The sequence below is a fragment of the Gymnoscopelus braueri genome (genome assembly GCF_963280865.1).
Source record: "Gymnoscopelus braueri genome assembly, chromosome: 6".
Taxonomy (NCBI): Eukaryota; Metazoa; Chordata; class Actinopteri; order Myctophiformes; family Myctophidae; genus Gymnoscopelus; species Gymnoscopelus braueri.
The window spans coordinates 54,342,411-54,362,014 of record NC_137607.1 but is presented as its reverse complement, the minus strand read 5'-3'; the positions used below and the strand labels follow the sequence as shown (position 1 = coordinate 54,362,014).

Genomic DNA, 19,604 nt, shown 5'->3' with positions numbered 1-19,604 from the left:
GAAGACTGCACCAGTACTGCACTAATGGTTGCTAGCCCCAAGAACAATATCCCACCATTTCTGGCTTTTGGTGCGTTTTGGAGCTGGTTTGTTAGTCCCCTCCCCTAATCTATCGTCCTCCAGGTAATGGATTATGGTCCCATACGAGGCCAGACAAGTGTTGGGTTGTGTACAACAAGCTGTCTTCGGCACGCCAACTAACTTCTGCTACAGTGTAGTGAAATCTGCCACCAAGGCCATCATTTCACACCAGCAGTGTGAGACAGTGATGTGTAGGCTACGCTGCGGGCCGGTTAACTCGCTAATGTTTTCTTCCACTGATGTCTACATAGTAAAGGCCAGTCCACACCAATGCAACTCCTTGAAACCATTATTCCAAAATGGAACCAGTCTGCAACTGGTCAGTCCAGAGACCACTGCAACGGTCTCTAAAACGGCTTTGTTGCAAGGAGTTGCCCTGGCCTTAACTACACCATTTACTGCTCTCATTTCCTACAGCTAAACATGTGTATTCACTTCTCTATGGTGAGAGACAGTAGAGACTGTGTACCGATTGTTGAGACTGTGTAGATGATGTAGGGAGACTATGTAGACTGTGTGTAGACTGTCTAGATTCTGCAGAGACTGTGTACAGTTAAGGGTTCAGTGTCTTGCTCAAGGACACATCCTACACAAAGAGCCTAGAGGATTCAGGGATCAAACCGGCATCCTTGCCATTCCCAAGCCACCCTACCTCTTAAGCCAGTGGTTCTCAACTAGTGGTCCTTGAGGCGGTTCCAGGTGGTCCCCAGCTAAATCATGGAGAGTTGGTAACCAAATGGAGCCTTATTAGATAGATCTTTAACTCTTTAGACCCTTACGGGTCCATTTGGTTTCATCTTACGCTCTCAAAAGTTACATTATTGTTAAACGTCTGCATTACTTAATTTAAGAATTGTTATTTTGATCAACGTTGGCCTGTTATCTCTCCTATGGTACCAACATCAATACAGCATGGAATTGTGGACACAATCTTATCCAACAACAACAAGATATTCTAAAGTCTTGGGTCTGAGAGGCAAAATCTCATCAAATGGTGGTCCGTGGCTCAAATGCCGAATAAATAATGGACCTTGATATGAAAAGTGTTGAAAACTACTGTCTTAAGCCATTGCCATACAAAGAAACTACTAACTCTCCAATTTGGAAGAACCATGAATGAAACGGTTACACTCATCATTACTTGTTGTCAATTTACCATGGGGTATGCATGCACTCATGCTGAGAAATTGCTACGGTCAGTGTAACTTGCCCTACAACGGTTTTGAGTACTACACAAGCTGTGTTCTGTGGACATAAGACGTCAAAAAAGGACTATTACTCACCCCCAGCCATCTCGCTCCCTTGTTGGCAGCCTGCTGGATCTGAACCCGCTTCAGTGTCACGTTGTAAATGGCTCCCTCCTCTACTTCCTCCCCCCAGTCCTGCACCGAGCTCTGCAGAGAGAGAGAGAGAGAGAGAGAGAGGGAACAACATTGTTAACTGTTAAGTTGATCAATAGGAAGAGAGAATGGACACCAAGAGAACAATAATACAGAATAGAATAGTTATTTCTACTTGAGCCACAGTCACAACATCTCCACAGTCCATTGATTGAGAAATGTTGTTAAATCCATTAAGACCGGGAACGCATCTGTGTCATTTTAAGATTTCTTTGGCTATTCAAAAATAGCAGATATACAAGCTGATAGTGCAGCACCGAGTGCCGCGCTATGAGCTTGTAGATCTGCTATTTTCGTGAAAATGTGTGCACATTTTTGGAATATATATATATTTTTTAAAGCGTACATTTCACGATTTAAAAAAAAATAGCAGATCTACGAGCTTGTATATCTGCTATTTTTGGATAGCCAAAGAAATCTAAAATGACACAGATGCTTTCCCGGATTGAATGGTGTAATAGAATATGTAATTACAATGCAAGTAAGTAAGTCACACAATAAACGACATGTTCACTTAAAGCACGGCACTTCAGGAGAACAGAGATGCTGTTGTTGATGCCGTCTTCTGGGAACAGCCGAGGTGTTGAGGCTTAACTAATTACGTCTACTAAAGTCTCTGTTTTAATGATATAGATAAATGGAAAAGAATGGGTGACACATACATGGAAGAAAAGCGGCACGCACACACACACACACACACACACACACACACACACACACACACACACACACACACACACACACACACACACACACACACACACACACACACACACACACACACACACACACACACACACACACACACACACACACACACACACACACACACACACACACACACACACACACGACTTAAAGTGCAGTAAAATAATGAGACTGACTGCCTTCCCAACCCCCACACTCCAACATGTGTTAAGGCTTCCCCTCCCTCTTGTTTCCTTCCAGTGAACTCTCTTTATTTCCCAGGTTCTCTACAACTCATCTCTTTTCCCTCTTTCTCTCTCTCTCCCAGTGCATCTCTCCCAAAAAACTCTCCCCCCCCCCTCTCTCAGTTCTGTCCCTGTCTCGCTTGTTTTTTTCCTCTTGCTTTCTTATCTGGGATCATTATGGGTACACCTACTGTAAAAGATCTGAGATCAATCCTTTCTGTTTGTCTGCATGGTTTTGTTTTGCATTTCATTTAATTAAGTTTGTTTGCATGTTAATTAACGGCAGAATCTCACTGTAGCCATTGAGGCTAAATCTCTCTTCTGCATCTGTCCGTGTCATTTTAGATTTTAGCTACTATGTATCGTCTCTGTCGGGTGGAAACCTCATATGTCCGAAACAAGATTCAAATTCAAAAGTAGCAAAAGTAGCAGATCTACAAGCTTCGCGTTTTGAGCTTGTGGATCTGCTACTTTTGATGATTTGTGTGATGCTGTAGTATGATCAAGTAGGGCATTCATCATTTACGGGGAAAAAACACAAAAAATTAGAATATGGAGACAAGAGGTTTCTGCCCGACGATATATAGCAACACACGTTTTTCAGAAAACTGTTTGGATTTAGAAGGCATTTGTAGAATCGGCCTCAGGTCTTAATGGGTTAATTATGACTGTTTGCATGCTAATTACCAGCAGAATCTCACTGTAGCCACAGAGCCAAAATATCTTAAGAGCAACTCTACAGTACAGCCTCTATTATAGAAGACCGGAGAAAAGGAAAAGGATTCTCAGCCATAAACACACCTAACCACACACAACTATGCACATTTGTATGCATCACACACACACACACACACACACACACACACACACACACACACACACACACACACACACACACACACACACACACACACACACACACACACACACACACACAATTTTAGTTTGGTAAGAAATAAGTGTGCTGGGAAAAACTGCAGAGTGCATAAAGAGTGGGGAGGGGGGAGAGTAGAGAGTTAAATCTAATGTAACAATTGTGCTTAGTCAGAGAGTAGCAAAGCCAGGCGTCCAGGCAGAGTGCTGTGACAACAGACAAAATATAATTTTAATCCTATAAAAAGAGGACAAACAGACCGCAGCAAAGTCCATATCACCCAATCAAGTAGCACGACGCAGCACAAAACAGCACAATAAACCAGAAACCCAACACAGCTCACAATATACACACACGCACTCACAATACACACACACACACACACACACACACACACACACACACACACACACACACACACACACACAATGGCCATCTCCGCACACAGTTAATAACAGCCTAGTCCACTCTCGCCTTCCATCCAACTTTCCCTCCATTTAAAATGCCTCAATGTCAAAGTCCACTTTCTCTTTCTCTCTCCCCCCAGACAGAAAGGACGGACGCCAACTGGGGGTCACGGGTCAGAAATGGCCATCAACATGCTCAAATAGCCAGGCCGGCCGGACGGACACGGACAGCCAGTGGCACTCAGCCACGGTGAAGCTGTGTTGGTGGAAGAAGGGTGGTTGTTTGGGCTGAATTCATAACACGCTGTATAGAGGGAGAGAGAGAGAGAAACCCGCCCCAAACAATCACAGGTGCAGATAAACAGCAGGGAGCCACAGAGACAGTGAGACATAGAAAAACAGAGAGAGAGAGAACACACAGAATGAGGCCCCAGTTGACGAGTCAACCACATGCACCCTCGCGTCCCTATTCTGGGATGAACGTTAGACGAAAATAGCAGATCTACAAGCAACTTGTGTTGTGAACTCGTAGATCAGCTGTTCTCGACAAAGAGATCTGGTGTAGACTAGAGGGAAGGGAAAAGGGGGGCGGACCTAGTATAGATCTCTGAGGGACTCCGGTCTACAAAGTACATAGGGGTTTAAGTGGTTAAACTGCCTGTGGTAGATAAAAACGAGCAAGCACTGTGTGTTTCCCATCCGTTTCCTGTACAGTACACCCTGTCTCGCTATTCGCTCTATCCTGCTAGTCTCCCTGGCTTTGTATAATAATCCTCCCCTGTTTGCTTTTTAATACCTGCCTTTTATCAGCAACCTGTCTAACTGTCTGTCTCCCCCCTCTCTCTCCCTGTCTGTCCCTGGCTAAAGCCTGATTTATACTTATGTTGTAATAGCAGATATACAAGCTCACAACGCGTCACGTTCGTGGCGCGTTGTGAGCTTGTAGATCTGCTATTTAACTGAGCTGCGACACCGGCACGCAACTAAAATATAAATCAGCCCCCAAACTGGCCCAGAGACGGATAAATACATCAGTCCATGAGTCATGCAGTCCACATACTCCCAAAACAATAGCAGGAGGTCTCTCTCTCTCTCCCTCTCTGCTAGCAGGCCTGGGCTGCTGAGTCCACAGTCTGCACACAACAAGAGCCCGCTCTTTGTCAGAGCAGAGAGAGAGAGAGAGAGAGAGAGAGAGAGAAAGAGAGAGAGAGAGAGAGAGAGAGAGAGAGAGAGAGAGAGAGAGAGAGAGAGAGAGAGAGAGAGAGAGAGAGATGTTTTTCAGAGCAGAGTTTTTATAAAAGCCCTGGGTTGCTTTTGTGTACCAAATTTGGGGCTTATGGTCAACCAAAGGCCCTAAAGCTGGCATGAAAGAAAGAAAGAAAGAAAGAAAGATCAAAGATGCTGTTCTTTCTGTCATGTACCAGGCTGCAGACATTTCCATCCCAGCCAAAGGGATTGATTGATTGAATACTTTATTGGTCGGAAATGTAAACAGCAGGAGGTACATCAGACATTAAGGCTAAAAAGCATAACACAAAAAAAAGTCCCGGGGAGTGTTTGGTAATAATGACATCTAATGCAGGCTCTATTAGAAACCTGTTGAGATTAGATATGATTTAAAGTTTGGTAATATGACATCTATAATGCAGGCTCTCTATTAGAAACCTGTTGAGATTAGATAGATTATGTTTGAATGGGGATGAGTTAACAGAATCCATGGAGCAACAAATGACCCCAAAGCCAATAAAGACGTAAACAGGAGACGAGTTGTTTACTCTCTGCACTTTAGAAAGTGAACAGCTAGCTTCCATCATCATCTCTGAGTGAGATGCTGCTGCTGCTGCTCACACACAGACAGGGTGAAGTGAAGGGAGGAGACTTGGCAAAAAAAAGGGAATCTGGTATTATTTTTGCCTGTGCAATAGTACTATGGTCTCCTCCATTACATTACCTTACATTACAGAGGACATCAGATCACAGTGAAAGAGAGCTGATGATTATCATCGTGCGTGTGAAAACAATACGCCCATGATAACAACAACAGTGTTAAGTCTGTTGGCTTTTGTGCTTATTCCTCGCCTAGACGCAGCTGGTGCGACCCATAGAGAGAGAGAGAGAGAGAGAGAGAGAGAGAGAGAGAGAGAGAGAGATCGCCTCGGGGGCTTCGCCGATTGTTCCCTCACCAGTGTTGCCATGTCCGCTTATTATCAGAGACTTTGGGCTTGTTTTTCTGTTAAGTTTCTTGTAAATATTGGTTAGTTGCGGGTTGCGTTTTTGGGGGGGGGGCTTGTTTCTAAAGTGTAGTTGCTTATTTTGGGCTTGTTTCCTAATCCTAATGTTGTTTAAACAAGTGTTTCTCAAACATTGTCGTGTCAAGGACCCCCAAATTAATGTTTCTCTGCGGGCCCGGACCCCCATTTGAAAACATTTTATGCCAGGGACCCCCATAAGATTTGTGTTGTTAAAATGTGTCAAAAATATTCCACATTTTCTTCTAGATTAAAAAAAAAAAGCAGATCTACATAAGATCACAACTTGTATCGGCTATTTTCAAACAGGTTTAAAGGGCTCATGCAGCCATAGTCGCTTCTTTTTTTTGGCTTGTTTTCATAGACCTGGTTGCTGGTGTCTCTAGCAAAACCTGGCAACGCTGGTTCCACTGTCTCTCTGTCTCTCTCTCACATTCAACTTTTCATAGAGACCATAAGCAATAAGGAGACAAAGTAACGGATCACTGTGGGATCATAATTCTCGCGGAGGAGCCGAGTTTCCCCCCAAAGTTTCCACTGTAAAACATCCCAAGCTGTAGCAGCAATAATGTAGGTTATGATGTGGTTTAAAAGTCCACACAGCAACAGACGGGTGGGGGGTAAAACAATTCAAAACTCCATGTTCTAATTTATCCCCCACTACACCCCCCCCCCTTATTTCCTTTATCCGCTACTTTCCCAAGCCCCCCCCCCCTTAAGCTTGGTTTCAAACCAGAAAATCAACAGCACTGCAGGATGCAAATCAGTCTTATTAGTTGATATGTTTTTCTTTTACCATCTTAGCTTTCCAGGCGAATTTCATGGTCAGCGTCTCTCTCATGATCCGGGGACAGCATCGATCACAACTCCGTGTGTTTTTAGTCCGTTCAAGTCAAGAAGAAATGTCAACTAATAGATCTCTATAGTCCCAAAGCGCACGGATCGGCGCGCCCCTTGGTTAGAATCTCTTCTTGTCTGACTGTGTGTTCTCCCTCCTCCTCCGCCCCTCTATTGCAACTCAGAACCCACTCCCTCCTCCTCCTCCTCTTCTCTCTTTTGAGTAAAGCCCCTCTCTTCCAGCGTTGCCAGATTGTGCGAGAGAAATAAGCAACTAGGTCTATGAAAACAAGCCTGAAAGAAGCCACTAGGGTACGGCTATTTGAAAATAGCCGATCTACAAGCTCTCTTGTATATCTACTATTTAAAAAAGAAAAGAAAAATAGGTAATTTTGGGGGGTAAATGAAACATTTTAACAACACAAATCTTGTATGCTTGGCACAACATATTTTCAGATGGGGGGGGTGTATGTGGACAAATACACGTTCATTTGGGGGTCCTTGGCATGAAAATGTTTGAGAACCACTGGTTTAAACAACATGAAACAAGCCCAAAATAAGCAAACTACACTTTCCGCAACCCGCCGCAACTACAAATATTTACAAGCAGCTCTACAGAAAAAGAAGCCCAAAGTCGCTTATAATAAGCAGACATGGCAACACTAACCCCGCTCCCTCTTGTTGCTGAATGGCCCAAACCCCTCCTCCTCCTGCACTCACTCACTACAGTCCGAGGTACACCTCGCCGTACGACGGTGTCGCGCCCCCCGAAAATGTTATGGAAATAGCCCGATCTGGAAAGTCACGACGTCACAGCATAGGATCCCTTTAACTCCTCCTCCTCCTCCTCCTCCTCCTCCAACTCTCTTTCTCCTTTCAAATGTCACTGTGCTGAGATTGACAGTGCATGTTTGACATCTCTGTCAAACGACCTGTTATGGTAATAATTCCAAACAGCGTATAAAGAATAATGTATAAAGAATAAAAACCTGCACACCAGTATTGCTGCAGCTGCTTCCAAATGCAATTTTCCATCCATCATTCTTTCCACACAATATATTAGGCTACAGGTTTTTTTCAGGCCAATTGGCCCCCTTAGCTGAGTGAGATATGAAGCAGCAAGGACCCCCATTATAGTATGAAATTGTGTTGCATATATATTTAGACTTCCTGGAGACAATTGGTGAGCTAGATTTGAAAGCCTTTTATCAATATTATTGATAAAAGGCTTTCAAATCTAGCTCACCAATTGTAGCAGCACTATCATCAGTGTTGTTGTGTCAATAAATTGTGTTTGTTTACACCTGGTTTACACCGTATCTTGGCTAATGTGTTGAATTTATGTCAATGTGTATTTTCACGTGGTACAGTAAGACATTAAAGCTAAAAGGATAACACAAAAAAGTCCCAGGGACTTAATTGTTTCCATTGTGGTCCTCTGTATTCAATTCATCAACATAGCATACAAAAATTAACACTGCGTACAAGCAGTCACGACCACGTTGCCTTGCTTAAACCAGCGTGGGACAATGCAAGGAAGGCTACGGGTGCTTGTCACACTGCTGTGCATTGTTAAGGCCTGAATAATGGACAACAACAGTGTAATAGTGTGTATGTGCCTTCTCTCCAACCTTGTAAAAATGGCCACTTGTGTGATTTAGCGTAAAGATATGAATGAAGTGGCACTCCGCCTGTGTGTGAGGGGTCTTTATGTGGTAGTTTGTATGATAAATTCATATCAATTGAGACAGTAAAACGCTGTCACTGGCTCATAAACTGTTCAAGTCCATTTGAAGTCTATTGGGCAAATGTCACACAAACCTAATGACTGAGACGTGGACTATACGACCAAGCGCATAAACAGGAGACAATGGGAACCATATGACACTTTTTATTGTGGTCTGTCCCAGTGGGAGAGATGGCTAGACCTATCATGACCCCCTTTATAATCTGTGTGTGTGTGTGTGTGTGTGTGTGTGTGTGTGTGTGTGTGTGTGTGTGTGTGTGTGTGTGTGTGTGTGTGTGTGTGTGTGTGTGTGTGTGTGTGTGTGTGTGTGTGTGCGTGTGCGTGTGCGTGTGTGTGTGCGCACATGCATTAGTGAGAGTGAGTGTGAGAAAATGTTTTTATTTTTCATCCATTTGTACATCTCGGTGTGTGAAAGAGGGTAAAAGAAAAACTGGATCAACGTCAGTGGTTGAGAACCCCCCCATATGACAAGATTTGAACTTTTTGAAATGTTTAGAATTATACAAAATAGTAAAAAAAAAAAAAAAAAAGAGGACCCCCTAGAAGCCCCCAAAGTTCCCCTATCCCACTATATGAGAACCACTGATCTATGTGACAAGCCCATCCACACACACACATTACACAACCCCCTGGCTCCTGTTACAGCACCCATCATGTAATTCCATAAGTCACACAGAACGTCACTGACTGTCAAAAACCTAGGCACACACACACACACACACACACACACACACACACATACACATACACATACACATACACACACACACACACACACACACACACACACACACACACACACACACACACACACACACACACACACACACACACACACACACACACACACACAAGCATTCTGGTCAGCCTTGGCGTCACTGCCTCCCTCCCAACCAGGGGGCCACAGGGTCCAGGTCAGGACCCTCTGTTCCCCCAAGGGTCATGAAAGGCCAGGGAAGCCCTGCTGTACACAGCCGACAGTACTGTATGTCTGAGTGTGTGTGTGTGTGTGTGTGTGTGTGTGTGTGTGTGTGTGTGTGTGTGTGTGTGTGTGTGTGTGTGTGTGTGTGTGTGTGTGTGTGTGTGTGTGTGTGTGTGTGTATGCTTTTGTGATCATGTCTAATGTGTTAGTGTGCAGGGTTCGATTTGGAGAAAAAAACTGAAAAGAAGAAAGAAAACCGGTGTGAGCCAGTTGGATACAACAGCACGGACAACACACAACAACTCAATTGGGGAGAAAAAACGTAATAAATAAATCAGAGCGGGGACATTTTCTTAACCACTTAAGCCTTAGTTTGACTGTACTTCTTCGTTCGACAATTAGCTAAATCATCTGTTTTATTATCTCAGGTTTTTTATTATCTCAGGTACTTTGTAAATATGTAGATAACTTGTCTGGCCTTCTGTTGCTCTCTTGTTTTGATCTCCTTCCCACTTGCCCCCCACCCCCTCTTCTTCTCCCCCCCCCCTCTTCTTTCTATGGAAACTAACGTTGCGATGGGAACGATGTACAAAAACGAATTTCACCCACTTTTTTACCTTGTAAACCTGTGATGTGACAATAAAACTGATTCTGATTCTGATTCTGATATAATCAAACACCCCCTCCCCCCCAGCAAATCAAACCCTGTTTGTGGTGCCTGTGTGTGCTATATAGCTGGCTATTTATCTGACTGGCTGGCCGGGCTCCAGTTCCCAGGCTGATCTGGCCCAGTGTCCACACAGGTCTCCAGGGCTCTGGGAAGCTCTGGGGGGCAGTGGGAAGGTCGTGACCCCGGCCCCGCGACCCCCCAAGCTCTGGTGTGTTGATCTCACAGAGGGGGAGTGATGTCATCTCTGGGCGCAAAGCATGAAGACGTCTAACAAATGTGACAGCCGGTGCTCTCTGCTCTGAATGACGGATGAGCAACAACCCCCGATGAGTTTGTGTGTTCAACAGTTGTTGCATCAGGACTTTGGATGAGTTTAGTGGTTCTCAACGTTTTCATGTCAAGGACCCCCAAATTGCATTTGGCCTATATGATGGGTCCGCACTCCCCATCTGAATTCAAAAACGCAATTATGAAAAAAAATCCAATACATTTTACAAAATGTAAAAAAAAAAATCAGATATACAAGCTCGCAGTGTGGCACGAAGTGGCGCGCTGTGAGCTTGTATATCTGCTATTTTTGAATAGCCAATGTAAAAATGGATAAAGTGGTTAAAATGATTGTGACGCTATATTAACTAGTTAGGGGACCCCCTGGTACCCCCCCCCCCCCCCCAAGGACCCCTGGGGGTCCCTGGACCCCACTTTGAGAACCACTGGTTTGCACAGATTGTATAGTATTTGTACACTATCAGTGTAACCATTGGTAGACTTTAAATGTTGCAACATTTAAATTCCTTTTGAATACTGCAACATGATAAAAGATTAGGAGAGAAAAACCAGACAGAAATGTACATTTTCTCTATAGTCTTTCTCCACTATAGTTTCACACTGAGACCAAGTTGTGCATTTGGCCTTGAAGAAAGGAACCGATATATATAAAAGAATGATCTATTCCTTTATTATAAAGTTGATTTATGAGTTGACATTTAACATACTACTTAAATGTCACGCATAAAAGAGCCCATAGAGTATTGAGTTAAAAATTTTAATTTGTTTGAACCTAACACTAACCCTTTTAACATCTTTTCAACGTGAGCTCCAAATTAAAAACGATAATAATATTACGATGCAATAAAATGTTCACTTGTCTTGAAGCCCAGGCCCACTAGAGCATAATAACGATGCAATCCTGAACTTATGAGAAGAACGTTATTTGAACCCATCTGTATGGTTAAATAGCACATCTGCACGGCTTGGAGAGGTGGTCTCTACTCTTCCACTGAGAAATGTAGAACCTGATGTCAGGTATGACACCTAGTAGTTATCAAGTAGTACTGCCCGAAGCTCATAATCTCTGTCCAAACAAAGGATTCTGTCTTGGTAGACTGATAGAAATGGGACACCAGGGTTCAAATCCCAGGTAAGGACGTGCAGAGTACAGATTGCAGCTTTAATTATAGTGATGCACCAGAAACAGGCCCACGACCCAATTGTTTGGCCATGCAGCTCAATAGATTGATTCATTCAGCCATTCGTTTATTCATTATGACACTGGATTGACACAATTCAGGGTTGCAGCAGGGTTTGAGGGGTCTTGAGCCGATCCCAGCATGCATTGGGGATAAGGTACCCCATGAATTGAGTAATAATAATATACCACTACATTTAACTCTTATAGAGCAGTGGTTCTGAAACCTTTTCATGTCAAGGAACCCTAAATTGATACAAATTTGGCCGCGAACCCCCATCTGAAAATATTTTGTGCCAGGGGACCTCCATACAGTGCAATAAAAAATGTCTACAAGCTCACAACAAGTCACATCGTGATGCGTTGTGAGCTTGTAGATCGCTATTTTTAAATAGCTGATGTATATGGTTAAAGTAGTTGAACTGATTTTGATATTAACTAATTTGGCTGGGGACCCCCTGGAACCCCCTCAAGGATCACCGGGGGACCTGCTACTCGGACCCCACTTTGGCAACCTCTGTTATAGAGGATACTGTAATGGGGTGAGACGATCGTACTGTAACTCAATTCTCTTCACTCTCCACACCAGTCGTGCACTGCAAAATCCTCTGGGAGTAAAAAAAAGAAAGAAAAATATTACAACTCAGAGACTGTACAAATGGAACCAAATGGAGTTGTTAAATTAACTCTCAGCAGTGCAGGAAAAGCAGAAGTGAATGTGAAAGAGACACAGGCACTGGCAACTAAGTATTTACAGTAAATCAGGCTTAATAGTCGGACCTAGTGATGGAGGGGATTTCTGTGGAATTCCTGCATTGCAACACAGACCCCGGCCTGCTCCATAATCAACTTGCCAGACTGATGGCATAATAATTAGGCCTAGGAAACCCCTCGATAAGGATGATGACGTCAAATTTCATGTTGTGCTCGGGCCATCATTGTACTCCTTAAAACGTCTCCTCTGTACCGGGAGCTCGGTACAGGGAGCTCACAGTACAGAGAAAGACGGGGATAAAAACAGGAGGAGCACACTGCCTGTGCTGTTATTGCACCACTGTGGGGAAAAACGCTACATTCCAGGAAATCTCCCACTTCCTGCCTCCAGCCTCTTGACTCCAGCGAGGCTGCTGTCCTCATACCTGACTGGCTGGAGCACGGTCATAAAAACTATAAGCTAGAGAGAGGAGAGGAGAGGAGAGGAGAGGAGAGGAGAGGAGAGGAGAGGAGAGGAGAGGAGATGTTGAAGAGAGGAGAGGAGAGGAGAGGAGAGGAGAGGAGAGGAGAGGAGAGGAGAGGAGAGGAGAGGAGAGGAGAGGAGAGGAAGGTGTGTGTTTGACAGTAAGACAGACAAAGTTGACAAAGACTCGCTGCTGTTCAAGGCAACACTTTGAGAGAGAGAGAGTTCAGTAGAGAGAGAGAGGCAGGACAAACAAAACACTCGTAAAAACATGGAGGACAGCAAGCTGCAGGGTTCCTATGTTTATGACAGAGATAAGGTCCTGCTGTGTCAGAGAAAGTGAAGGAAAGTCTGGAGTTTAGCCTGGAGGCATGTTATCTCTACTCTGTGTGTGTGTGTGTGTGTGTGTGTGTGTGTGTGTGTGTGTGTGTGTGTGTGTGTGTGTGTGTGTGTGTGTGTGTGTGTGTGTGTGTGTGTGTGTGTGTGTGTGTGCGTGCGTGTGCGTGCAGCCGTGCACTGCATGTGTGTGTGTGCATGTGCGCGTGTGCGTGTGCGCGCGCATGTGTGTATGTGTGAGTAGACAGCCAGGCTCATAGTACAGTCAGAACATGCAAGAGGAGCCATTTCGCTGGAAAAACACAAGTAAGACACAATGACAGCAGGGCCATCATCATCAGTATGCTGGCTTCCAGAGGAAGAATGATTTCTTATTTGACACTGGGCTGCAAAGAGACGCCCTGAGTGCTTATATGCACAGTCTGGCTGACACAAGCAGAGTAGAGGAGACTTCAACCCTTTGGAAGGAGGAGTTGTATCAGCACAGCAGTGACTGGAGCCAAAGTCTCCGGTGGAAAAGTTGTTGCATAACGTGAAAAATTATAAAGGGCCGCCTTACTTTACTAGCATCTCTGAACAATATGTCTGCATTTAAAGTTACACCACCCCCCCCCCCCCATCACAGCTATGTGTACAATATCGTCTCTGTCGGGTGGAAACCTCATATGTCCAAAACTGTTACTTTTCAGCATTCAAAAAGTAGCAGATCTACAAGCTCAAAATGCTTCACTTCGAGGCGCGTTTCGAGCTTGTAGATCTGCCACTTGTGATGCTTTCGTGTGACGCTGTAGTATGATCAAGTAGGGCGTTAATTTACGAAAAAAACACAAAAGGTTAGAATATGGAGATACAAGGGTTTTGTCTGACAGCAACGATATCCATATCATTTTTCTGGGCTTTTCCTGTGTGTAAGAACACATTGCACGGCAGGCATGCAGGGCAGACCTTCCAATGCAAGTACTGTATGCATGTGCATAAGGTTTACATACTGTATACTTATGGTGCATATGAATATGGTTTTCTACCGTGTGTTTGTGTGCGGCCGGCGTGTGGTCTTGTGTTTCTTCGACATACCCAACAGTAGAGGGCAGAGTTCACAAAACCACCCTGTTTATCCACAGTCAGCAGTGACCTCTGCCAGACTAAGGCCAGTGTGGCCAACCAGCATGCATAATGCTGGAGCAACAACCAGTGTTGCCAGAGTTTGTGAGAGAAATAAGCAACCCGGTATAGGAAAACAAGCCCAAAAGAAGCGACTATAGGCCACACGAGCACTTTAACTTTTGTAGGGCACACAACATTTCAGATGGGGGTTAGGGACAAACACAAAATATTTAAGAACCACTGGTTTAAATAAAATGAATAAATAATTGGAAGCAAGCCCAAATAAGCAACTACACTTTAGAAACAAGCCCCAAAAAAATAAGCAACCCGCAACTACCAATCTTTACAAACAAATTTACAGAAAAAGAAGCCCAAAGTCGCTTATAATAAGCGGACATGGCAACACCAGCAACAATACCAGAGGAGTCCGATTTTTACAGTGCGGGGTGATGGTGATGATGATGATCAGCCACAACTATAAAACCAGGCAATCAAAGTTAAGTGTCTCGGTCCTTGTTCAAGGGCATGGAAGCTGTCAGGGTGCATTTACCCTCTTCTTAATAGACACTCAAGTGATTGCCACTTTTCTGTACTTCTCTGCTACCTGTTTTTCTACAAGACCACAAGTATGCCACCCCATTTTATTCAACTGTGATTTTACCAGGCAGGTCAAGTTCCGTTAACAGTGAACAAATAACAAGGCAAAAACACAGTATAGACAGTGAACCCGCAGCTAAATGTGTATATGGAACACATGCACAAGGAAAAGCACATGTTATACAGATGCAAACACACACAGCTGTGCTCTTACTGTCTGTCTGTCTGTCTGTCTGTCTGTCTGTCTGTCTGTCTGTCTGTCTGTCTGTCTGTCTGTGTGTGTGTGTGTGTGTGTGTGTGTGTGTGTGTGTGTGTGTGCGTCTGTCTGTCTCTTTCTCTCTCTCTCTCCCCCTCTCTCTCTCTCCCTCCCTCCCTCTCTCACTTTCTCTCTGTCTGTCTGTCTGTCTGTCTGTCTGTCTGTCTGTCTGTCTGTCTGTCTGTGTCTCTCTCTCTCTCTCTCTCTCTCTCTCTCTCTTCTCTCTCTCTCTCTCTCTCTCTCTCTCTCTCTCTCTCTCAGCTTCTCTCTGTTCTTTGGTCTGTTAGGTCTATTGTTCGCACAGAGCCACATTAAGGAGCCCTCTCCTTCCCTCTCTCTCCCCCTCCTGTCACCCCTCTTCTTTTCTCTTATGTCATGTCTCTGACTCCCCTCTGATGTATTGTTCCTGCTCTGCTCAATGTTCTCCCTCTCTCCTCCATACACTAGAAGGATGACATCACCGGTGCTGCCAGTAACCTCCAGCCCACACTCTTCACAGAGAGAGACCCCTCCTCCACACTCCTACACTATGACTGACCAACAACTCTTCACAAAGAACTATGTTTGAGGAAAGGTTTGCTGTATACAGTGCTTCTCAAACCTTTTCATGCAAGGACCCCCAAATCCATGTGTATTTGGCCGCGGACCCCCCATCTGAAAAGAGGTTGTGCCAGGGACCCCCAGAAGAGAAGATTTGTGTTTAATTTTTTTTTAAAGTATTCCAAAATATTCAAAAAAAATATGATATTTTTTAAGATTTTGAAAAATTGCAGATGTCCAAGCTTGCAGTGCGGTACGAAGTGACGCGCTGTGAGCTTGTAGATCTGATATTTTTGATTAGCCAACGTATAAAATTATTGTGATGCTACATTAACTAATTTTGCTGGGGACCCCCTGGTACCCCCCAAGGACCCCTGGGGGTCCCCGGACCCCACTTTGAGAACCACTAGTTTACTGTATAAACTTAAAAATCATTTCAATCAGCAGTTTAACATTTTGCATTAGCTAGCAGCATTCTTTGGGGAGCATGGGAAATTATGGGGGGAAAAAACGAAATGATCCAGGCATCCAGCTATACTGACCGTATCAGATCAACTCTAATAAACAGTCATAGTGGGTCATTTGGTCTGAACCTTGACAAAACAAGGATAATCCACTGCAGAATTATGGTGAGTCAGATGGCTTTCTGGTTGCTAAGACGGTCATTTTCAGGCGTTCCCGTATTTAGACCCATTTGGTAGGTACCCCCCCACACACACACACACACACACTCACACCCCTCCGCTGGGCCCTTTCCATGACCCCCCAGCTCTAAGCCCTGCTTATAAGTCTACCCTGGGCTGGTCTGGTCTGGACTGGCCTGGCCTGGCCTGGCTGGCTGTCTACAGCCCCCTGTGTGTGTAAAGTGAGATTGGGACCATCTGTTCCTTGGCTGGTATAGTTACTGTAAACTGTCACAAATGCGACAGAAATAACACGCTAGCTGCGGATCCTGGTGGTACAAGAGTTAAGACGGCTAATTTCAACCCAGGACTTTGAATCTCTTGCCGGGAAAAATGTACACAGCGGCAGTTTAGTCATAACATGTGTGACTCCCCTTTTTCTGTAAATATACTTTTACTGCTACTAATATTGATATATTGTATGTCTTTATATGTCTTGATGAATTGAATACATAGGACCACAATGGAAAAAAGCCCTCAGGGCTTTTTGTGTTATCCTATTAGCATTATTGTATACCTGTACCCAGTACCTCTGTACGTTTTTCAAACTGTTATTAAAGTATTCAATCAATCAAACAGCCTTTCCAAAATTCCAGAATTAATTTCTCTACTTATTATTACGATTGTTTTGTCTTGGTCTGATTGTAAGTAACCCACACTGTCTGGAAGGCAATAATTATTCTCTGGAGGATGCTAGATCATATTAGTGTATGTCACTCTGTTGGTGGTTTGTAAACCGGTACTGAAACCACAACATAAGTAATAAAACCAGGACACTCTATGAAAGCAGAACTAAGCTCTGCCGGGGATATTTGACTCTGATGTAGGAAAGTACCAGCATGGTCATCAAAACAACAACAAGGAAATTAACTTTGGTTACAGCGTAACCAAAGTTACGATACAAATGACTTTAATACAACAAATGTATGCGCTCCAGTTAACCAAGCAATGATTAATTAGCTTAGTTTGAAAACAAAATGCAGTAATTCATGGTTCATTAGTTTTATATCTTTGTAGTGGTTTGACATGGTTTGACCCCTGAGTTAGTAAAATGCTGACATACATAAACCATAATAACAAGTGTCCTCTGCACGCCAAGTGACCGTAAAATGTATACACTAATAGGCCTACTTGACACGTACGCATGCACAAAAACACACACACGCACGCGGGCACACGCAGGCGCGCACGCACGCGCACGCACGCACGCACGCACGCACGCACGCACGCACGCACGCACGCACGCACGCACGCACGCACGCACGCACACACGCACGCACGCACGCACGCACGCAGATCACAATGACAGCTTGATCCTAGTCATGGGTCCTGGCTTACATTGCATGCCCTGCCTGAGCGGGAATAGGGATATAAAACAGAGTGGGGTGTGTGTGTGTGACTGTGTGTGGGTGTGTGTGTGTGTGTGTGTGTGTGTGTGTGTGTGTGTGTGTGTGTGTGTGTGTGTGTGTGTGTGTGTGTGTGTGTGTGTGTGTGTGTGTGTGTGTGTGTGTGTGTCTGTGTGTGTGTGTGTGTGTGTGTGTGTGTGTGTGTGTGTGTGTGTGTGTGTGTGTGTGTGTGTGTGTGTTTGAAGGGAAATTAGAGGGTTTAGTTAGCGCAGGGGTTCTCAAAGTGGGGTCCGGGGACCCCCGGGGTTCCTTGCGGGGCTTCCAGGGGGTCCCCAGCAAAAGTAGTCAACATAGCATCAGCATCATTTTAACCACTTAATCCATTTATACGTTGGCCATTCAAAAATAGCAGATCTACAAGCTTGCAGCGTGTCACTTCATGCCGTGCTGCGAGCTTGTACACTGCATGACAAGAAAAAGATTGAGAACCACTGAGTTAGCATGTTTGAAGCGATCGCTCCATTCATCTGGTACCAGACCACACACACACACACACACACACACACACACACACACACACACACACACACACACACACACACACACACACACACACACACACACACACACACACACACACACACACACACACACGGGCTGCTGATGGCTGATCAGAGCACCCTGTCATACACACACACACACAGCTGCCCCTCCATCCAAGCCAAACCAAATCGAGGAAGCGTGCCGCACATATTGCATTCTGCCTTCTGTCGATGCGCCGCTCCCCCCCCCCCCACATACACACACACACACGACCACTATCATCCACCCACCCCCATATGGTGTGATGAGTTTCCGCCCCAATTGAGAAAGCATTTCCTGTGGCGGCGGCGTTGTTGCCGAGTCGTGCTGGACACTGGGACCCCCGATAATAATGACTCTTCACACCATTCCTATTATGTGACCTAATTGGGCCACAGATCACAATACGGAGCCTGTGGCCGCTTGACATGCCAGGGGTCACCCAAGTGTGTAAACCCTCTTTAAAAGGTCTGCTGAATGAAACGGAAACAAAGAAAGTGGACTTTCATGAGAAAAATGTGTCGCATGGTATATGAATTATGTTAACAGAGCAGAAGGACGCACAACAGGGTTGGGTTGAAATAAAATACACCCCCAACTGTGCATTGTGTTATCAGTGCTGCTGGAGTTGTCACGCTCTTGGGTAGGTTACTACTGGGTTAACCCAGAAACCTATTTCTAAAAGAAATGTTCTGATTGGTGCACCCTTAGTTATAGCTCTGACAGACCTCTTAACCTGTTGTAAATCTAACCTGCTATTGGCTGCTGCAATGCCCTAAATGATTACTTATTTCAAACGCCACTACTACCCTTTGTATTTTATTTTTCTTATTGTTTCTTTAGAAAGAGAAGGCGTGACAAACGAGGAAGTCACTGGTGTGCTTATGGAGGAGAGTGCTGACCACTGTTCCATCCACAAGAAATATGATTTACTCATTCATGTTTCTTATGTCAGTGGTTCTCAATTTTTTTCGCGGACCCCCATCTGAAAATATTTTGTGCCAGGGACCCCCCAGTGTTAAAAAGAACATTTTCCAATACTTTCAAGATTTATTTATTTTATTCCAAAAATAGCAGATGTACAAGCTTGTATATCTACTATTTTTTCAATAGCCAACGAATAAAATATGGATAAAAGTGGTTAAATGATTGTGATGATTGTTAAATGATTTTCTTGAACTCCCCCCCCCACTTTTTGAGAACCACTGTCTTATATTATTGATCAATGCCGACGCCTGCATGAGCGTATATGACACAAAACAGAGACCATTGACTATACTAAAACCAACCACAACTCCATTGTGAACTGTATGTTCTGCACACTTCAGCAGAAAGGCTGAATGAATCACTTCATCACAGTCACAGTTGCTGATGTCAGGTCATAAGACACAAAACG

General features: G+C 44.4%; 1 protein-coding gene across 4 annotated transcripts in view; it reads right to left on the bottom strand.

Moving 5' to 3' along the window:
• rgl1 (ral guanine nucleotide dissociation stimulator-like 1) overlaps positions 1 to 19,604 on the bottom strand; it is a 174,575-nt gene that overhangs the window by 148,556 nt on the left and 6,415 nt on the right. For 3 of the 4 annotated variants that reach the window (XR_013933340.1, XR_013933341.1, XM_080431395.1), the window contains exon 2: positions 1,365 to 1,475. Coding sequence is in view for 2 of the 4 variants with exons in the window: in XM_080431395.1 (XP_080287521.1) it covers positions 1,365 to 1,475 (111 nt within the window). In the remaining 2 variants the exon portion in view is untranslated. Of the gene's footprint in view, positions 1 to 1,364; positions 1,476 to 6,739; positions 6,943 to 19,604 lie in introns of those variants that run through there. The other variant, XM_080431396.1, reaches the window with a different exon arrangement.